The sequence below is a fragment of the Trypanosoma brucei genome, chromosome 7, assembly GCF_000210295.1.
Source record: "Trypanosoma brucei gambiense DAL972 chromosome 7, complete sequence".
Taxonomy (NCBI): domain Eukaryota; phylum Euglenozoa; class Kinetoplastea; order Trypanosomatida; family Trypanosomatidae; genus Trypanosoma; species Trypanosoma brucei.
This window is the reverse complement of record NC_026740.1, coordinates 84,495-102,449: the sequence shown is the minus strand read 5'-3', so window position 1 is coordinate 102,449 and position 17,955 is coordinate 84,495. Positions and strand designations below refer to the sequence as shown.

Genomic DNA, 17,955 nt, shown 5'->3' with positions numbered 1-17,955 from the left:
CTACAGCTGTGGTATTTTGTTTTGTTTTCAGTTCCTGTAGGGCATTTTTGGAGTAATTTATTTCCCCCTTTAGCTCAGGTGTTTACTTTAAAGTGTTGGGGGGGGGGAGGAACGGCAAGGATGAGGATGACAAAGGAAGGTGGTGTAATGTCGTACAATCCTGTCAGCAATGAATGACAGTTACTTTCTCATAGCGTTAGTATAAGGATAAGAGGAAAAACTCAATCGTAACGGGATGGCGACAAAAGGGGCAAACGCAAATACACACAAAAATTCATACCTTTGCGGAGATAAACAGGAAGTAATGATGAGAAGGGGAAACAAAGTGATAGGGGAACTGAAGAAATGAAATTGTCAGAAGTGGAAGCAACATAGTACTCAATTTTCCTGCAGTTTTCTTCATGTAGAACAGAAAAAGGTGTGAAGAAGGGAGTAAGACTGAGGGCTGCGATGGCGTGGTTATGATCCGAATATTTCAATAAGCATCCACCGAAATGTTGATTAGTGAACTGAGTGCACATGTGTGTTTATTGAGATGAGGTTGGAAGACGACAGGAAATGGTGAAGTAGAGGGATGTTTGGCTCTGATGCGTACTGGAGTGCGAAGAGCTTTATTATCAGTGGACCTACGATATCAACCAGGGAAAGGTGGTAAAGAAAAAAAAAAAGAATAGCAATAGAAGAGCGTATCCGCGACTTTGACCCGGGAAAGGTGGTGCGGTGGAGGCTCGTGTTATTTTTATTTTATCTCTGTAACTATGAGTATTGGAGCACTGCTTTTTACACCTTTGTGCTGGCGTGCAGAGTGGCTTGTTATATATTCTGCTCACTTGCTTATCCCGTTAGGGGGTTGTCACTGAAATCCTCGTGCATCGAGTTTCCCTAAATTTTATATGCTTAAAAGTAGAGGACAGTGCCGGGGATGCGGCGGCTTTTTTGTTTCCTTTGGTATTCCGCTACAGCATGTATTCGTTTAATTATGTATGCATGGATATTTACGTTCATTCATATTTATACTCCCTTTCCCACATTCTATTTTTGCCTCCCCTTTATTCCCTCTCCTCTGACCAACGGAAGGTTTTGCTTGCCTATGTTAACACAATTTATTATCAAAAAAGAAAAAGGACCATCGCTGCCGATGGGTGAGGATTCTCATGCAAGCCCTTGCTTTGGGGAGGGGGGCCTGTGCTTAACGGTCGTTAAATGTTTTGTTGTGTGTTATACGTGGAATCAGCGGAAACTGCCATCAACGAAAGGAACTCCACTAAAATAAGGAGGTTGCTGTAATGGAAAGGAGGTGAGGGACCGTGACGGGGCGGAGAGAGGAGCAAAAGAGTTGTAATTTGAAGAAATGAAGTGAAACAAACAAGTTTGGTAGGTTCTTTGTCCTTTTTTCGGTAACGTATTCGTTAACGCATGCTATTCAGCATATTCGCACAACTGCTTTGTGGGGAAGTCGCCTCCTGCTTCCGACGTCACCGCGAGTGTGTCTGCTCAGCTTCACGTGCGTGCATCTCCTGTTTTGTTCTGCCAGTGCTTCCTTTTATTTTTAAATTGTCTCTCTGTTTTTATTTTCCTTTACCGCTTCCCATCTTCTAGCTTACCTCGTCGGAAATATTCACATGCGCGCAGGCTGCGTTGCGTGCTCACGCATACCCAAACTTGGGATTGCTGCACTTGGCTCCACCACTACCTCCATGCAAGCGACATGCCAAGAAACACAAGAGCTGAGGTGTGCTACAACGCAGATGGCGCCGGCAGTTATATTTCCATTGCCGCCACCGCTACGAGGGAGCTATATTGATCGGAAACCAACTGCCGCTTCTTTCAACGAGCATCATGCGACGGCTTCATTTCGTCACCACATGATTGCTAGTGCTGATGTTTCCCACCGACCTCGTCACTTTTACTTTGCTAGTGGCACCCGCAACGATACGGGTACGAGAAGCGTAAAGGAAGGCGAACGGAAACAACTGAAGCAGCAAACAAATGTAGAAGTTGATTCGGTTGCATACGGCGATCAGTTGGACGAACTCAGCGCTCGATGGGCCGCTAAATTTTATGGCCAGGTGACTTTTGGACCCCGCAATTATCCATATCCCTCGTCACGATGGTTGGCTCGGCGGTTCCAAATGAAGAAGCACAGAATTATTAAGCGCTTCCGCTTCCGTCGGTACAAATTAGCCGCGGTGGCTAACCTTCCTTTTGCAAAGATGATACGCGTGGGTATGTTACCGGAATTGAAAAGCAGCAAGACAAAGAGGGGTGATGTGGTGGATCCTACACTCAGTGGTCAGTTGGTGAGTGCTGTGAAGAATACTGGAGAGAAGCGGAAGGGGCAACGGACCCGCCCCAAATCTAAGTATCAAGTGTAGCGCTCGTATATTACGTATACATGTTTGTGTGTTGTGGTTTGTATGAATACATCATTGCTAGCGTATATTGGTTTCTGAAGCAATATATGGCAAGTGTTGTGGGGCTATCGACTTCAATAATTCTACAAATACATATATATTTTTTTCGGGCCATTTTCGTTGTAGGTGTGTGATTTGTGTTATATGCTCCGGGAAGCTGACAATGTTTAGTGCGTGAAAATGCCCAACATACCATGCGCACAAGTACACACACGTGCATTTGTTCCGCCTTCTTTCACACCATGTGCGCCAACATGTTGGTGCACGGGTGCTATTATTATGTCGTTGCTTGATCCATGCAACCATAGGAAGTATTCCCTTTTTTTTTTTTTTGCTATTCCTCTTACCCGTGTGACAGGTATGGAAGCTGAATACTTGAAGGCTAAGCAACTTTTGTTGTACACGAACGCGCATATTAAGGATGAGTGGTTCGGCCGGTGCTTCCAGTATCTGGATGTCTTCGTTGGCTCAACTTCAGCGACTATCGTGGGATGTAGGACGGCCACCACTATTGAATCATTGGTTAAACTTCTTCGTCTCTTTGAGATCGCGAAACACTCCGCAGATATTCACGGAAGGGCCTCTTGGTGTTGTGAATAACGAGCACAAGATGGTAACTTCACATACCTCCGCTGCTGCAGCTGCTGTGGCTTGTACTGTTCCACTACCGCAGGAGGTACGGCAAGTGATCGCTGAGTGTTTTGTGGATGGGGCTCGTGTGGCCCAACTAAAGAACCTCCTCATGTCACCAACAGGAATTTTAACGGATGCATCATCCATAAATATTTGTGAGGGAAATGACGGTGTTTTTTCAGAGGGCAAAAGGGATTTCTGTGGAATCACCGAGAAAAAGTGCCGTGAGTGCCTTTCCACATCCCCCGGAAATGCCGCGCCGGGTGCCGACAACCACCAATGCGATTTCGACGAGGTTTTGTTCCTCTGGTGTGCTTCACACGAGACCCCGTGCCATGCCCAACAACTGGAGGCGTGGCTTCGTGAAGCGGTTGGGCTTCTACACTTCTTCACACTTAGGCCTGGCTCCAAGACGGAGCAACTTCACATTATTCGACCACAAGAGTGCTTGGAGTACTCGTCGATACTCTGTGTACTTCTTCGTGCCCTGTGCGCAATGTTCTTGCGGTCAGGATTGAATGCAACGAAAGGCTGCGTTGCAGGTCCCACCCTCTCCATTTCCTTTGAGGAGGAAGTGGGACTGCTGAGTTTGTGGCTCTTACATTCTATTCGTTGTCTTTCCGTTAGTTCTTTTACAGTATTATTGCAGTTGGTGCAAATGTTACTTGCGAGCGGCACGAAGACCCGCGCATGGCTTCTTGAAGTGCCTTCACTGCTTCGCTATGATGGGAGTGGCATGAAAGGTCATTTAAATGATGACCTCTCGCGAAAGGGGCCCGCACGGCTATGGGATATGTGGGAGAGGAGTCCAACGTGCCGAATTGCCCGTGATATCGTCCCTATCACTCCAAACCCGTCCTCTTCACCTTCCTTGCAGCAACTTTTCACGGATCCACACGCTTCAGTAGGTACGAATGTTGTGCTCTCCCTAAACGAGGAGCTCAGCCAAATAGCAACTTCGTCAATGGGAGGATGATTATTTATACCAATGTCGTCTAACGCGTTCCCTTCCTTTCTGTTTGAATCAAAATGTAGTATGAGCGACTATCGAGGCGCAACTTACCGAGCCGCACTGCACCAAGGCACCTTATTTATTTATTTTTGCTTTCCTCTTCGCCATCCTTTTCTCTCGGCTTGCATAACCAACTCCCGTGTTGGGGTTCAATAATGTGGATATTCTCATTTCCAGGGAAAGGTAGGCTTCTACCAGGGTCTTATAAGACCACTTACTTATCCAACTGAGCGGAATCTGCTGGATATATCGACGAGCGCCGTATACATCTAAGGACCGGAAAGTAAAGAAAGACAATTGAATCGAATAGCTGTTATAACAGCAACGCAGGGGGACTAAGCGACAGCACATCTCATAGCTTCAAAGACAGAGGCACTGTACAAGCGCGTACATTTATACATTAATATATGGATAGTGAATAATGCGGTTTAGTCGCCCATGTTTGTCGTCACTCTTCGCCACCACGGTGCCCTTCCTCTCCCGCTCCTCCCGCAGCGCATCATTGGCGAAAAACTTGGCACAGTTTCACCCCACCATTGCGCAAACGTGGATCACAGCTGCCTGCAATAAGTTACTGCAACCCCAGCATGTGTTGCCTTCTAGCCGTAAACTAGCGTGGTGGCGCTGTCCTTATTGTGAGCATCAACACCCGAAACGTATTGACCTCCACGTGGCTGCCGGTGGTGCCTGCCCGAAGTGTTCCCGCATGCCAACATTGACGTGTTCAAGAAAAAGAAGCGCCAGTAGTTCCAGAACGTCAGAAAACACAATAGCAGCAACAGTTAAACACCGTTGTAGACCCGATAATTCTCTCGCAATACTCGATGCACCGAATGCTAGTAGGGTAAAGAATAGTATTGCCGACAACGGATACCTGCGTGTATCGGAAACACGAAACCTTCTTCCAATGCTGGCGCGCAATTATGATAAAGAGGTTAAAAGGATATCAAATGATGAACAGCTTTTTGTCTCCCCCAAACTCGACGGCGTACGTTGTGTCGTTGCGTGGAATTTGAGAGATAGGTGTTTGAGTTTCTTTAGCCGTTCCGGGATGTTATTTGATTGTTGTGATCACATTGAACCGCAGCTGCGACCTCTATTCGAAAAGGACAATATGTTAGTGTTAGATGGTGAATTGTACAATCATGATGCAAGTGACTTTGAACAGCTGACATCAGCCATACGAACAACGAGGCAACACCGCACAGCGGGAATTGAGAAGGTGCAGCAGCAGTTGCAATATCATGTATTCGATCTTCTTTACGCAAAAGAATTTCCTCACATGACGGTAGTGCCCTTTGGACAGCGCTACAAACATCTTTGTGACTTGATGCAAAAGATCAACTCCGGAAAGGGACAGGGCCGCAGAAAAGTAGTCAAATTAGTTCCCGTCATGTCGGCAAAGAAATCGGATATAGACCGTCTGCTGAGACTCAATGTTGATCGAGGGTATGAAGGCATCATGATTCGCCGTAATGGTATTGAGGACAATAAATGCATGACTTCTGTTTCGAGTAGTGGTGGCGCCTCAGCTGCAGTGCCTGGTTACGCATATGGGGCCCGCTCGCCCAACTTGCTGAAGTACAAACTTATGCAAGACAGCGAATATATTATTGTTGACGGCGTGGAAGGGAGGGGAAAGTGGCGCGGTTGCTTGGGTGCATTCGTCTGTCAAACACGTGCCGGTCACCGCTTCACCGTAGCGCCAGCGACGACAGAAGAGAGGAAGCGTGAGATGTGGCATCGACTGAATGTGTACAAGGGGAAAATGCTCACTGTGCAGTATCAAGAGCTTTCAACAAATGGTGTCCCACGGTTTCCTATTGGGAAGTGCGTACGAGGCACAAAGACTGGTAGTGATTGGGTTTAACAGCAGTATGTTGTTTCATACATTCACTTAATGGGTGTTTCTTGGTGTACACGTGCATTCGTGACTACTCAATGATATGTTGCAGATGGTGGCTAAATGATTTTGATGATTAAATTTTGTACCATTTCTAAAACCCACTTGCGTGAACACGCGTGGATGTTCACGTGCCTGTGTGTATTCGTAGCTGCGTAACTATTACGTCCAGCTTGTATGATCTCGTTTTTCTTCCTCTTTTCTTTTCCTACAAAAAATTAAATCCGGCGCCGTATTCCGTGACCACTTTCTCACTGATTGTCTCTATGATCTCATTCCCCTGCAGTCATTCCCACATGTTTTTGTCTCACGAGTGAAAGTTGTTTGGCCACACTCTTCATATGTTTTTCTTTTCTTCACAAATGGCAACAGGAGTTGTGTAGCATAATTTAAAAAACAAACGGAGAAGGGACGACAACAGAGGGAATGACAGCTAAAGGGAAAAATTTAGCGTATGCAATTATTAATTGGTATTTTGAGAGCCGAGATTATTGGGAAGAGAAGTTTACACGGTGGACCAAACTATATGTGTTGACTTTTGAAGACATTGTGGTTGTGCACCGCAATTCGTTTCACTAAGGTTTTTCATATATGTTTGTTGTGTGACTGTGTGTGGAAGTGGTAGAGAAATTATTGAGTGCTCGGCACGTTACTTTTTCTAACAGTCCGAAGCAATTGTTTCTCTTTTTCTTTTTTATCATTATTATTAAGTTATGTTATATTTGTACCACTTTTCATTATTTGTACCTTCCTGCTCATCTTTTTTTTCCTACCAACGGAGAAAAAAAAAATTTCTTCCGAGGGGGCTTTACTGCCAAAGTGCGTAGGTCAATACAACAACGAAATCAACTGAAATGACTAGTTGCATGCGGGTGTAAACACGGAGTATATTTCAAATATATCATTTCTTGCTTTCCTTCTTTCTTCTTTCCCCTTTCCCCTTCTCATTTCTATAACAATAATAATTATTATTTTCTTCTGAAGCGCATAACCCCGCAAAGCAACGGGGGCGTTTATAGATATACGTGACGGATTGCGTGGTGTTTGGGGGAGTGAAGGGTGTTTAAACACCTTTTCGAAATCCCTCCTCCCTTTTTTGTCACCTCATCGCCTTTAGACATGTGGCGGATTTCTAATTTATGGCGGCGTCCGCAGCTCACAACTCTTCCGAAGGATCCTTCGCTTTTTTTTGGTGTTGGGCGGCCGCGTACACCAGAGCAGGTGGAGCGGTATCACGCAATGAAAAATACCACCATTGAAAGTGCTTTTCCCCATCTTGCAGCCTGTTGGGTGGGTCCATCGTGGGGAACCGTCATGTTAACTCCACATCACGTTAGCCCGACATGTGTAAAGTCGGCGGTGTGGCGTTGCAGCCAGTGCCTTCAGGAGTTTGAGATGAGTATTGCGAGATTTATTGACCAGCATGGGACGTGTCCATTGTGCGGAAAAGAGCAGCGGCGGATCAGTTCAACTAGAAATGAAGGTCCGGAAAGAATTAATGGCAAGATGAGCGAGGGAGATAACACTGATGTGGGGATAACAACTTCACCAACGGATGCTACAAATGAGGAGGATCTGGAGCTGGAGGATGTGAACAGTTTGAGAGCACCACGAATGACTCACACAAACTATAAAAGTGTTCTGCACAGCAACCCCGAGTGGGAGGGACGTAACATTCTTCCCATGCTTGCACAAAGATGGGAGCTAGTTGCTGAGGAACTACTTCATCCGGCTGACACGGAGGAGCAGGAATCACTTCTGGTTTCACCAAAGATAGATGGAATTCGCTGTTTAATTGGTTACAATAAATCCCAAAAGAAATTGCAGTTTTTTTCGCGGAGTGGGATTCTTCTTGAGTGTTGCCATGGTTTGGTGCCACACGCTATGCCACTTTTCAAGGCAGATCCATCTTTGTTGTTAGATGGGGAGCTGTTTGCTCCACACTGTGGTTTCGAGAGGCTTAGTGGGCTTGTGCGCCGTTTAGAAAAGTTTACGACACAAACAACACGGAGGAAACAGGCGAAACTCCTAGAATATTTTGCATTTGACATCATGGCTTCAGATCAGCTCTCATCGCCGGACGCCCCTTTTACCGAACGCTACCGTTTACTGAAGGAACTCATACCTCACAGTGGCGCAGATCGTGTTTTTGATACGATGAAACCAAACGGAAGGCGAAACCATCAGCTTGAAAAGGAGGAATTGTCGAGCAGGAAAAAGATACCAAAACTCTACCACGTCCCCGCCACACTTGTGAGTCCAGATGAGGTGGAGAGTGTATTGGAGAAGGCGTGTTCGCAAGGTTATGAAGGGGTAATCATTCGTAGACCAAAGTTTCCTTACGAACATGGCAAACGAAGTCTCGGCCTTAAGTATAAGTACATGCATGATGCGGAGTACCGCATTGTCGACTTTCTTCCGGGCAATGGCAAGTTTGAGGGTGGTCTCGGCGCGTTTGTGTGTGAAACATCAACTGGGATTCGCTTCAATGCAACACCAAAGACTACAACGAAGCGGCGGTTGGAACTATGGGCCGAAAGAGACCGTCTACTAGGTAAGTATTTAACAGTTCAGTATCAGGAACTTTCGTCACAGGATGTGCCGCGGTTTCCGATAGCCAAATGCGTTCGGGGTGAGTCCGAAAAGGACTGGCTCTAAACCACATGAGATGCGAAATCGGTGCGATGGCTGCCATCTCTTGATGGTGAAGAGGGAAAAGGAAATAATACATTACGTACTGTTCCCTTTGGGGGCGGTTCCTCATGGGAAAATCCACATATCCGTCTTTACGTACGCTCTTGTTTAAGCACGCACAGCCGATTGCATACTCCCTCGAGGAGAGAGGGTAACAAGAGCAAAATCGTTAAGTACTCGAGGAGGCTTCCAGTAATTGCCATCCTCAACAACCAGGGCGATAGTCGAAGTCACTTCGGCTTAGCAGAATTAACCCGCACCGGATTCCTCCGATCGATTGCAGTAACCGCCGTCATTTGTGTCGACTCTACTCAGCGTTCTCTTAGTTTCGTTCCCTCCTGATTTACCCGCACCAAAGCGAACAACTGCCGCAGTTGTCTTTACAGCAGCGACCGTTATAGCGTACCCAACCGCATTTGTCGTGACTTGTTTGCTCAATCTTTAGCTTCTTTTACGCTTTCGTCGTGTTGACGATTGTGTTCAATATCTCATTGACCATGAATGTGATGAGCGGCAACAAGAAAAGGGTGGACGATTTGGGGGGGGGGAAATGATGTCGGTGGTTTCTACTTTTGTATACGTTGACTCGTTTGTAGTGTGATTACTCGTACCTTCCCCTCATTTTTCATTGATCCTGTGACATTTCCAGTCAACACGCGTTCTCCCTCTCTCTCGTAGCTGGCGAATTGGCTTACTTTCGAACATTGTTATTCATATGTATTTTTTCTTAAATGCCTTATAGTGGGTGAAGCTTATATGTTGTCTGCTCCACGACGCCGTCACTTGGTAGCAGGTTTTAGGCTTTCTGCCCTCGGCGGCGCTTGCGGCTCGCATTGTTCTGGCACATACTCGTATAGGTTTATCAGATGCTCCATATCAGGCAGTCGCTGCGCACAGATTATGGGAAGAAATCCCATTTGTGTTTCGTCCCGGAGCATTGCGTACAAAACTGACGCTTCTTCTTTTGAGAGGGAAGTTATTCAGTCCCAACAGGCTATTTGCCTTGTATACTACAGGCCAGATAGCAGTGGCTGCAACGCTTATTTGGCTCACACGGAGCGTCTGGTTGATCGACTGAACGAGCAGGCATGTGGGGGTAAGAGTGGAGAGGGTACAGAAGCATCAATGCAGCGGGCATGGTTGAAACTTTGCACAATTAACGCCGACGAGAACCGGAACCTCGCGTCCGCTTTTTCTGTTGAGCGTGCCAAGTTGCCCATTACGTACTTCATTATGCAGGGCACAATAATTGACAAGGTCACTGGCCAGGTGACTGAGACTCGACTCGAAGGCATCTTGCGCAAGTTTTTGGACCATTATCAACAGCAGTTGAACGTTGACTTGATGGGAGGTTCCCCTAACAAACAAAACCCTTTACCGGCTGCGGCAGGCGCAGACCTTCTTCACGGTGCTTCGACTCAATACCTTCAGAACCAAATTATGGCGGCGCTTCTCGGTACCGAGTGCATTCGACTTCCGGAGGAAAGCGAGAAACTGGACGGTCTACGCAAAACCATTCAACAAGCCAAGAAAAAGGCCTTCGATGAGTTGCAGGAGCTTCGCAGGGAACTTGGCGTGGATGTGCGGCGACTTGGAGAAGCTGAAATGATGGAGCGGTATTACAAATCTTCACAATATAACGCTACTGCGGTATTATCGGGGCTGGAGGCATTGTTTTTGGCACGTGTTCACGCAACGATTGGCAACATATCGGCAGAAAATGTCCTCTTCGCAGTAAAGGCTATTCAGCGAGACTTTGAACCTGCATTGGGTGACAACACTGTTAAGCGGCTCATATCGTTGTGTGAGGCGTTAGTTCTTCGTGCTGAGCTGCACTTGGAGCGGAAATTGGAAAGTGAAAGCGGTGGCGAGGCGCATGTTGCAAAGCTTCTTCGTTGGATTGACGAATTGGTAGACGCCCGCTTAGTACCGGAGCGGTATCCCAGTTCAGAAGTTGAGGAAATGTTTAACCTACTGAAGTTATACATTCCACAGGCACGGCGGGCACAGGGTTCGAATAAAGAGGAATGCCTCAGTGCCAAGCGTGTCCGTCAGGTTAAAACATGTCTACTGGGTGTGTTGCAACTGTTTCACGATGATCCAAAAAGTCAAGAGGCCCGGTTGCGCCTCTCCTCTCTTCTGTACTGAAGTATTACAGCGAGTACATGGCTGGTGTTTTGTTGTGCTTCTTCGCTAAGCAGCAAAAGCGTTACTTGTTCGTTGGCAAGTATGAGCTGAAACACGTTGCTAATTATTGTCCCCACTGCTGAGAGAGGACGTAGCAACGGTTGTTTGGGCGTCTCTTATTAACACTTCCTGTTCCGTTGAATGTTGTTTGTTTGCTGCCGTGACTGTAATGGTCGGAGGGTGTTTCTATGTAACTTAACGATGGAGCGGGCGGAAAGGCGGGCACCACATGACATGAAGCATTTCTTTTTCTTTGGGAAGGGGAAAGGGTATTGTACAGCTATTTTAAAGTTTTTTCTCCGCTAATTTTGACTTCGTGTCAACACACTTTCTCTTCTTGCTCTATCATTTGCATATATGTTGCTTAGGGGAACCGTTCTTTTTTTTTTTTTCACGACAGTGAAGGGGAGACAATCTGAGTCGTTTGTTACTGAAGTAAGGCGCAGGAGTAAACATAAGGTGAAGGAAAGAAGGTGGAGCGAAGAAGTAATAACTCGTAACGGCAGCAGGAACACAGGAAATAGCTTACACCAAGTCGAAGATGGCACCATTTAGCGGGAAACAAAAGAAGAAGCAGCTGCAAGAGAAACGCCAGCGGAAGAAGGAACAACAAAATACGGAGAGTGAAAGCAAAAAACGTGATGAACATGGTGCAACTGAGGAGTGTAATACACAAAAATATCGTCGGGAGGGCTCGAGTGGTGCTGAACACAACAGTGACAGCCAACATGAGAAAGAGGAGTACAAATACGGTGCGGATCGCGTTGGCATACGCAGTGTGTTTCTTAAGGAAACTGCAGAGGAGGTTGCGGAGCGGAAGAAACTCTCCTACGAGCGTTTGGCCAACCGCCATTTTATGGGACCGGAGGGAATACCTTTCGGTACGTGGTTTAATATGCCGGGTCCAACCAAAGCCGCTGTTATCCCCCTTTCTGTTGAAATCCCAACACGTGGCTGGTCGGTGGACCGAGTGCCTATGTCTAAACCCAACGCGAGCGACTCAATGAGTGATTGTAACAACAGTAGCAACACAGATGACGTTGTGGATGAAGTAGGTGATGTCCTTCGCGACGGCCCACATGTGGACGCTCGTGAACAGGCTCGCTTCAAGGAATATGTTCGGGCTCTGGACAATTATTCGCTCCCTGGAGAAATGCAGAAGCTACAGGTGAGTTCCTATGAGCGCAATATCGATGTTTGGAGGCAACTATGGCGCACGGTTGAGCTGAGCGATGTTGTTATCATTGTTACCGATGCTCGCTATCCCGTTGTGCACCTACCGCTCTCACTTCTGCATTACATTGTCCGGGAGTGCAGGAAGGCTTGTGTCGTTGTACTCAACAAAGCTGACCTCGTGCCCCCTCAAACACTAAATAAATGGAGTGAATTCCTCCAATCATACTTTCTGACCACGGGTGTTGTAGCAGCGAGCGACGAAGAAGCGACAGACACGGGTATCGTTCGTGAGATTCCTCTTGTCCCTTTTACGGCCCTTCCATCGGAGGAAACCGCAATTGGCACCGACACGGCATGTGACGCAATGAAGCGGCGAAAGAAGAAAAACCGACGTAATAAGTTGTACGAGCAACTACGGACGGGGAAGCTTCAAGTTTGCACAGATGATAGCAGTGACGACGGTGAAGAAGACGATGGCGATGACCTTGAAAAGGAGATTAGCAGGTTGGTTCCGGCTGCTGTGGCTAAGGGTATTGTGAAGGGTGGTGACGATGAGTCGTATGCGGAGACAGACAACTTTAGAGGCATGCGAAAGGCGGAGCGGGAGCTTCAACATGACAGACGAGATCACAAAGAGCTGCAAATTGTGTCAAACATGATTTCTTCGCTACTGCAACAATGCCGTGACATCGGCCTTTCGCGGCGACGTGCGGGAAGTGGAAATACAAGTGTTACTATTCACAAATGTGACAGGGAAAGGGGCAACGAAGAGGATAAGGAGGACGAATACATACGGATTGGTTTTGTCGGACATCCGAATGTTGGAAAGTCAAGTCTGCTCAACTGCATTCGCGGAACGAAGGTGGTTTCAGTGTCATCTACAGCAGGTCACACCAAACACCTGCAAACGATCCCTATTCCATCGGAAAATGTAGTGCTTATTGACTCTCCAGGTCTCGCCTTTCCCGTCTTTGGTCTCCCACGTCCCTTACAGGCCGTTTTTGGTACGCACCAAATAGCTCAAACCCGTGACCCTCAAAGCGGCGTGGCGTATTTGGCAACTCATCTGCACCTCGAACGTTTATACGGTTTATCCAGAAGCGATTATTACGACGATGATGATGATGATGAGAAAAGCAGTAGGAGACACGGTCCATGCGGTGCACCAAATGCGTGGTCCCCCTATGAGTTGTGTGAGAGTTACGCACGAAAAAAGGGTTACTTCGTGAAGCGTGGAAAAGGAACGCTTGATGTTCATCGTGGGGCGATTGAGTTGTTGCAAGAGGCATATGAAGGTCGCTTGGTTTTGTTTCTTTCACCACCTGAATTGTCGTGGCTACAGAGTAGTGAGTTTAACAATGAGGTCCGTCCGTATCTGCTACTTCGAGTAATGCCATTGGCCAGTTCAGTGTGACAAATGGCAATGACAGCGCATGAGGCTTGAAAGCAAAATAGGAAGATTCGTGTGCCCGAAGGAGCTCATCGTCTTTTTTTTTTTAAAGCCGCGTTCTCTGTCAGAAGCGATTTGTATTACAAGCAGGCGTGCCGTCAAGCACTCGGGATGTCATTTGGTTGTATTGGCTGTCATATCTCAATACACCTGAAAGCTGTGATTGTGTGCTTGTAGTTACTACAGATGGGGAAAACACGCATTTGCATTAGACTTTCAAGTGCCTCACCCCATTCTCACGTTTTCATCCCTTGCAGAAGCGATCCTAATCAAATTGACGACAGAATAATGCGTACGCGTATAAGGTTAAAACACTATCAGTGATTGTGAAACACCGAAAGGTGAAGGAAGAAATGTAATGGACCACGGGAGAAACTTTTTGTCATCCGTGCTTTCGGTCACATGCAAATACACACATAAATATTTGTATATAATGGTTTATACTTGTGGAAGGGATAAAAGGAAATAGCAGGAGTTGGGGTTCCGGAATGGTTATCGTTCACCACTTGTGAAGGTTGTGTTATCACGTTGATTGTTTTTCCAGGCATGAAGAGGTGTATATTCTCGTTTGGAACCGAAATATACAAGTGCTGTCTTTCCTTACGTGGCATTGATGGAAATGCATGCCCAACCATATCTCGCATTTTGACGTACCAAGTGAGAGATAACTTTATGGGGGGGGGGCGGCGAGTGAAGTGAGGCAGCTGTCGGCAGAAAAAAAAAAAAAGAAAACTCAAAATGGAGGCGCGTGTGTGTGCTTGTGAATAGCGCTGGCGGGAGCGGAGGGACAAAAATTGTCGCGAATACAAATACATATATGCCTGTTTCTGTACCCGTGGGTAAGTGGAACGTAATAGTTAAAACCAAGGTTTCTCTTAATAGCGAACAGGCACCCATGCTGTTAGTATTCTCCTTCACTCTCTCATTCGCGTTTCTTAAGGTAATACGGGTCAACAAACAAGAAGGTAATGGAAAAGTACGAATTTCCCGAGGACTACGTGAATCCACGTAATATCCCGCGCATTGCGTACATACCGGACGTTGCTGCTTACGTCAACAACGGCGGTGGCGCTGACACGGTCATCAGTAACTTACTGATGGAGTCTTCAAAATACGAGCACATGGAAAAGCGCCTTGTGAGCAGCCTTGCCAATCTTGATTACAAAATACCGACTATTAAGAAAACCCTAAACTCACTGGAGTTTCTGCAGAAGCAGCTAGAGGAGGCAGAGCAACAGGAGGAAGACGGGAAAAGGGCCGGTATTCGCTCTTATTACTGTCTTACGGATTCTGTCTTCGGTGAAGCCATTGTAAGGCCACAGAAGACTGTTCATTTGTGGATGGGTGCCAAAGTGATGGTTGAGTACACCTTCGAAGAAGCAGCAGCGTTACTTAAGAAGAACCTCAGCAACGCGGAGGTCAATATGCGTAATACCAAAGAGGACCTTGCGTGGCTGCAGGAACAAATAACCAACCTGCAGATCAATATTTCACGGGTGTACAACTACGACCTGAAGAACAAACGGGCGAAAGATAACAAGAAGGAAACCTCAGAGAAATAATGTGAGTGGCGTTGTGGTGAGGATTGTGACGAGAGGGGACGCTTTAAAACAAGGTGAGGGACACAAAGTTTTGGGTTTTCTCACTGTGGCCAAATGCAGGTTAAATGAAAGAGGTAACTGTAAGTGAGAAGAGTGGAGGGAATATAAAATATATTGAGAATCAGGTGGATGGACACATTAAACAGGGACATACAGGGTGATTTTTTTTTTTTAAACCCTTTTTCGAAGCGATGCATAGAATCCCCTCTCTTTTTCTCATACTGTTCCTCCTATATGCACCTGCAGAAGTGTGTCTGGTCGCTTCACTATGATGATAGACTAAACTACTGAAGTTTTGAAGTGAGCCCTCGTCCACAAGTCGCCCTGCCTCTACTCTTTTCTTTCTCTTTAAAAATCTCATCAGAGTGCTTCATCGATGTGCTGTGCCCCATCACATCAAACTTCCCTCAAAATACGCGCGCGCTCGACTCAATAGTTACTCTGTATCCCTCTTCTTTCGCAGAGCTGATAATATTCTTGTTGCCTTTCTGTTTTGTAGCATGGGGTGTCACCGCACCGGTTAGTAACTGGATCGTTCATTGCTTATAGTTCAGCTGATATGTTTGTACTGCACCGGGGTTTTAGGCGGCATGCAATAATTCGAGTTTCATTTGCTTCTGGGTACTTGCACACCTTTGGGATGCAACAGAGGAGATGTTGTGATGTGCGGGGCGTAATCTCTTTGCTAAGGCGCCAGCATATGAGACAACAGAACCCCCATAATACGAAGGTTGTGTCCTCCGATATTTGTGATGAGGGGAACGACGAGGGATTCGATTGCCAAACAACCTTGGAGACATCACAACTAATTGCCTGCTGTGAGAACATGTGTCAAGAGAATAAATTACTGGATTTATCGGCTGACGAGAGGGTGGGGGCAACACAATTACTGATATCAGCTTTGGCGAAGGTAAACAAGAGGGGTTTCGACAGTGTAAGACGGCATCGAGAAGGTGCGTCTAATGGCCCGTGTGAAACGAAAGAAAAAGGTGAAATTAAGGCGAAAACATCTCTGGAGGGTGTTGTCCTATGGGATTTGGCATTACGACTGTTTTTGAATCTTCCCTCATCAGAGGGGGGAGTGAGTCTTACTGCTAAGCAACAGATCGATTTATGTGGGAGTCTTTTGCAGTGCCTTATTCACTTTGGGGCGCCGCAGAATGTGGTCAAGGCTGCTTATCAAACGCTTCATACTTCGCTTATGCCGCCTTCCTCAACCTCATCTGAAAATTTTCCTGAAGAGGTTGTAGGAAGGTCATCGCATCTGCATGTGTCATATGCGCGTTATCTTCTTAAATGTGCCTCGGGCGGAGGCACCGGCGAGTGTGATCTCTCTTTGCACAAAGATGCATTTCGGATTCTTTTGCTGGATTGTCCTGAAAGAGGATTACCACTAGGATCTGACGGTTATTTGATGATACTTGAGATATTACGCCGCATCACCACGGGGGAAGTGCCTTCGCTCAAAATAGAACCCCAGGAAGAAAATGGATGCCACGACGGTGTCAACGATATGTTATGGTCGGAGTTTGATCCTGCACATCATATTAGTGATATACTCGCCGCTGGTCGGGCTTGCTGTTTACGTGTGGTACAGTGCCACGGGCCCATTGGTACAGCGCAGGAAGCGTTCTGCCGCTTTATATCAGTGGGTATGCAACTTCAAGCCGTGCATCTCAATCCTTTCCTTCGAAGTAGGCATTCCATTGCCTCCATTGTAGCACCTGAAGGGTTTTGCGTGAAATTCAATCCCCAGCTCTACATACAATTTCTGAACGGGATTAGTGACATGCTCCAATCTGAATTAACGCGTAGAAGCGCAATTTCTCATGTACTGGAGGGGCCCTGCATACTTTCACAGCGGCAGCGGCTCGCTGGTACTGCTCAGGACGTAAAAACCTCTCATGTGTGTGTCTGGTTGGTTAGACACATATTAAGGCGACAACGCGATCTTCAGAAAAAGGCAACAGGTCCGAAGGGTGGGGTAGAAAAGGATAAGTTTTTTATCTGTACAAACTCCAATGATGTTTGTAAAAGTAACTATAAGGATTCCTGTGGTGACGATTCATTACAGATATGGAAGGAAGGGACGGAGGCTGCGCTTCGATGCCTACGGCATTTGCTTCTGCGGCTGCCAGAAGGGCGTAGTGGTCATCGTAAACGCCAACGAAATAGGGATCAGGTGAATGTGAGACAAGAAGTGTTTTGCTTGTTGTTTGAGGGTGTTCTCGATGGCTTGTTCTATACGGCAACCGCCGAAGGGGAAATTACAGGGGAAACTGGAACTGGCATCCCTCCTGTTATGGTCATTTTCACCCAGTCGTATAATCAATGGGATTGGAGGTATCCATCCGTGTCTATCTTTGTTGAGTGTTTGTACACCTGGGGTATGCATGATATGGTGAAGGATGTGTTCAGCCATATATACCGTTATGCTGAGAGTCGTTGGAACATTGATGAGCAAAAGCAGCTCACTGATGAGGAGATTAATAATGAGGATTGCGTGGTCACCACTCGCTGGAAGGGATACTCACTTCCTTTACGTACTTGCGAAATGATCATTGAATCGTCATGCAAAAACGATGACCCCGCCACAGCCGCGCTTGCTGTTGCTTATATGCTCCGTCAACTGCTTTCACTTAAAGCTGTTGAGCACAACATGTGCTCTTCCAGAAATGAGGGGTGTGAGGAGACGGATGGGGTCAACACTGATGTGTGTGAGGTGGAGAGCCGTTGCGTGGAAGAATGGACTCGGATGATCAAAGAAGAAATTATCCCACAAATCGATGAAGTGTTCCGCAGAACGGGCGTCGACACTAATAAGCAGTGGCTTACTGACCTAACTGATGCGAAAAATGCAGTGGGATCGACTTTACGTTAGTCCT

The 17,955-nt window shown here is 46.7% G+C and overlaps 12 protein-coding genes across 12 annotated transcripts; 9 read left to right on the top strand and 3 right to left on the bottom strand.

Annotated features, from left to right (window-relative positions):
• Window positions 1-221: 221 nt before the first annotated feature.
• Window positions 222-521, bottom strand: TbgDal_VII540 (hypothetical protein, unlikely; the record flags this gene model as incomplete). The annotated part of the gene is made up of 1 exon (XM_011776057.1): window positions 222-521. One exon carries the CDS (start codon window positions 519-521, stop codon window positions 222-224), a length of 300 nt encoding a protein of 99 aa, XP_011774359.1.
• A 401-nt stretch (window positions 522-922) lies between these two features.
• TbgDal_VII530 (hypothetical protein, unlikely) lies at window positions 923-1,273 on the top strand (the record flags this gene model as incomplete). The annotated part of the gene is made up of 1 exon (XM_011776056.1): window positions 923-1,273. The coding sequence occupies one exon, from the start codon at window positions 923-925 to the stop codon at window positions 1,271-1,273; it is 351 nt and encodes a 116-aa protein (XP_011774358.1).
• A 349-nt stretch (window positions 1,274-1,622) lies between these two features.
• Window positions 1,623-2,375, top strand: TbgDal_VII520 (hypothetical protein, conserved; the record flags this gene model as incomplete). The annotated part of the gene is made up of 1 exon (XM_011776055.1): window positions 1,623-2,375. One exon carries the CDS (start codon window positions 1,623-1,625, stop codon window positions 2,373-2,375), a length of 753 nt encoding a protein of 250 aa, XP_011774357.1.
• A 57-nt stretch (window positions 2,376-2,432) lies between these two features.
• On the bottom strand, window positions 2,433-2,828 carry TbgDal_VII515 (hypothetical protein, unlikely; the record flags this gene model as incomplete). The annotated part of the gene is made up of 1 exon (XM_011776054.1): window positions 2,433-2,828. One exon carries the CDS (start codon window positions 2,826-2,828, stop codon window positions 2,433-2,435), a length of 396 nt encoding a protein of 131 aa, XP_011774356.1.
• A 7-nt stretch (window positions 2,829-2,835) lies between these two features.
• On the top strand, window positions 2,836-4,023 carry TbgDal_VII510 (hypothetical protein, conserved; the record flags this gene model as incomplete). Its single annotated transcript, XM_011776053.1, has 1 exon — window positions 2,836-4,023. One exon carries the CDS (start codon window positions 2,836-2,838, stop codon window positions 4,021-4,023), a length of 1,188 nt encoding a protein of 395 aa, XP_011774355.1.
• A 457-nt stretch (window positions 4,024-4,480) lies between these two features.
• TbgDal_VII500 (DNA ligase, putative) lies at window positions 4,481-5,929 on the top strand (the record flags this gene model as incomplete). The annotated part of the gene is made up of 1 exon (XM_011776052.1): window positions 4,481-5,929. The coding sequence occupies one exon, from the start codon at window positions 4,481-4,483 to the stop codon at window positions 5,927-5,929; it is 1,449 nt and encodes a 482-aa protein (XP_011774354.1).
• A 1,152-nt stretch (window positions 5,930-7,081) lies between these two features.
• TbgDal_VII490 (DNA ligase, putative) lies at window positions 7,082-8,620 on the top strand (the record flags this gene model as incomplete). Its single annotated transcript, XM_011776051.1, has 1 exon — window positions 7,082-8,620. The coding sequence occupies one exon, from the start codon at window positions 7,082-7,084 to the stop codon at window positions 8,618-8,620; it is 1,539 nt and encodes a 512-aa protein (XP_011774353.1).
• A 792-nt stretch (window positions 8,621-9,412) lies between these two features.
• Window positions 9,413-10,804, top strand: TbgDal_VII480 (hypothetical protein, conserved; the record flags this gene model as incomplete). The annotated part of the gene is made up of 1 exon (XM_011776050.1): window positions 9,413-10,804. The coding sequence occupies one exon, from the start codon at window positions 9,413-9,415 to the stop codon at window positions 10,802-10,804; it is 1,392 nt and encodes a 463-aa protein (XP_011774352.1).
• Window positions 10,805-11,384: 580 nt separating this feature from the next.
• Window positions 11,385-13,433, top strand: TbgDal_VII470 (GTP-binding protein, putative; the record flags this gene model as incomplete). The annotated part of the gene is made up of 1 exon (XM_011776049.1): window positions 11,385-13,433. The coding sequence occupies one exon, from the start codon at window positions 11,385-11,387 to the stop codon at window positions 13,431-13,433; it is 2,049 nt and encodes a 682-aa protein (XP_011774351.1).
• A 434-nt stretch (window positions 13,434-13,867) lies between these two features.
• Window positions 13,868-14,284, bottom strand: TbgDal_VII460 (hypothetical protein, unlikely; the record flags this gene model as incomplete). The annotated part of the gene is made up of 1 exon (XM_011776048.1): window positions 13,868-14,284. One exon carries the CDS (start codon window positions 14,282-14,284, stop codon window positions 13,868-13,870), a length of 417 nt encoding a protein of 138 aa, XP_011774350.1.
• A 153-nt stretch (window positions 14,285-14,437) lies between these two features.
• Window positions 14,438-15,031, top strand: TbgDal_VII450 (prefoldin, putative; the record flags this gene model as incomplete). Its single annotated transcript, XM_011776047.1, has 1 exon — window positions 14,438-15,031. One exon carries the CDS (start codon window positions 14,438-14,440, stop codon window positions 15,029-15,031), a length of 594 nt encoding a protein of 197 aa, XP_011774349.1.
• A 598-nt stretch (window positions 15,032-15,629) lies between these two features.
• Window positions 15,630-17,951, top strand: TbgDal_VII440 (hypothetical protein, conserved; the record flags this gene model as incomplete). The annotated part of the gene is made up of 1 exon (XM_011776046.1): window positions 15,630-17,951. One exon carries the CDS (start codon window positions 15,630-15,632, stop codon window positions 17,949-17,951), a length of 2,322 nt encoding a protein of 773 aa, XP_011774348.1.
• Between the last annotated feature and the right edge of the window lie 4 nt (window positions 17,952-17,955).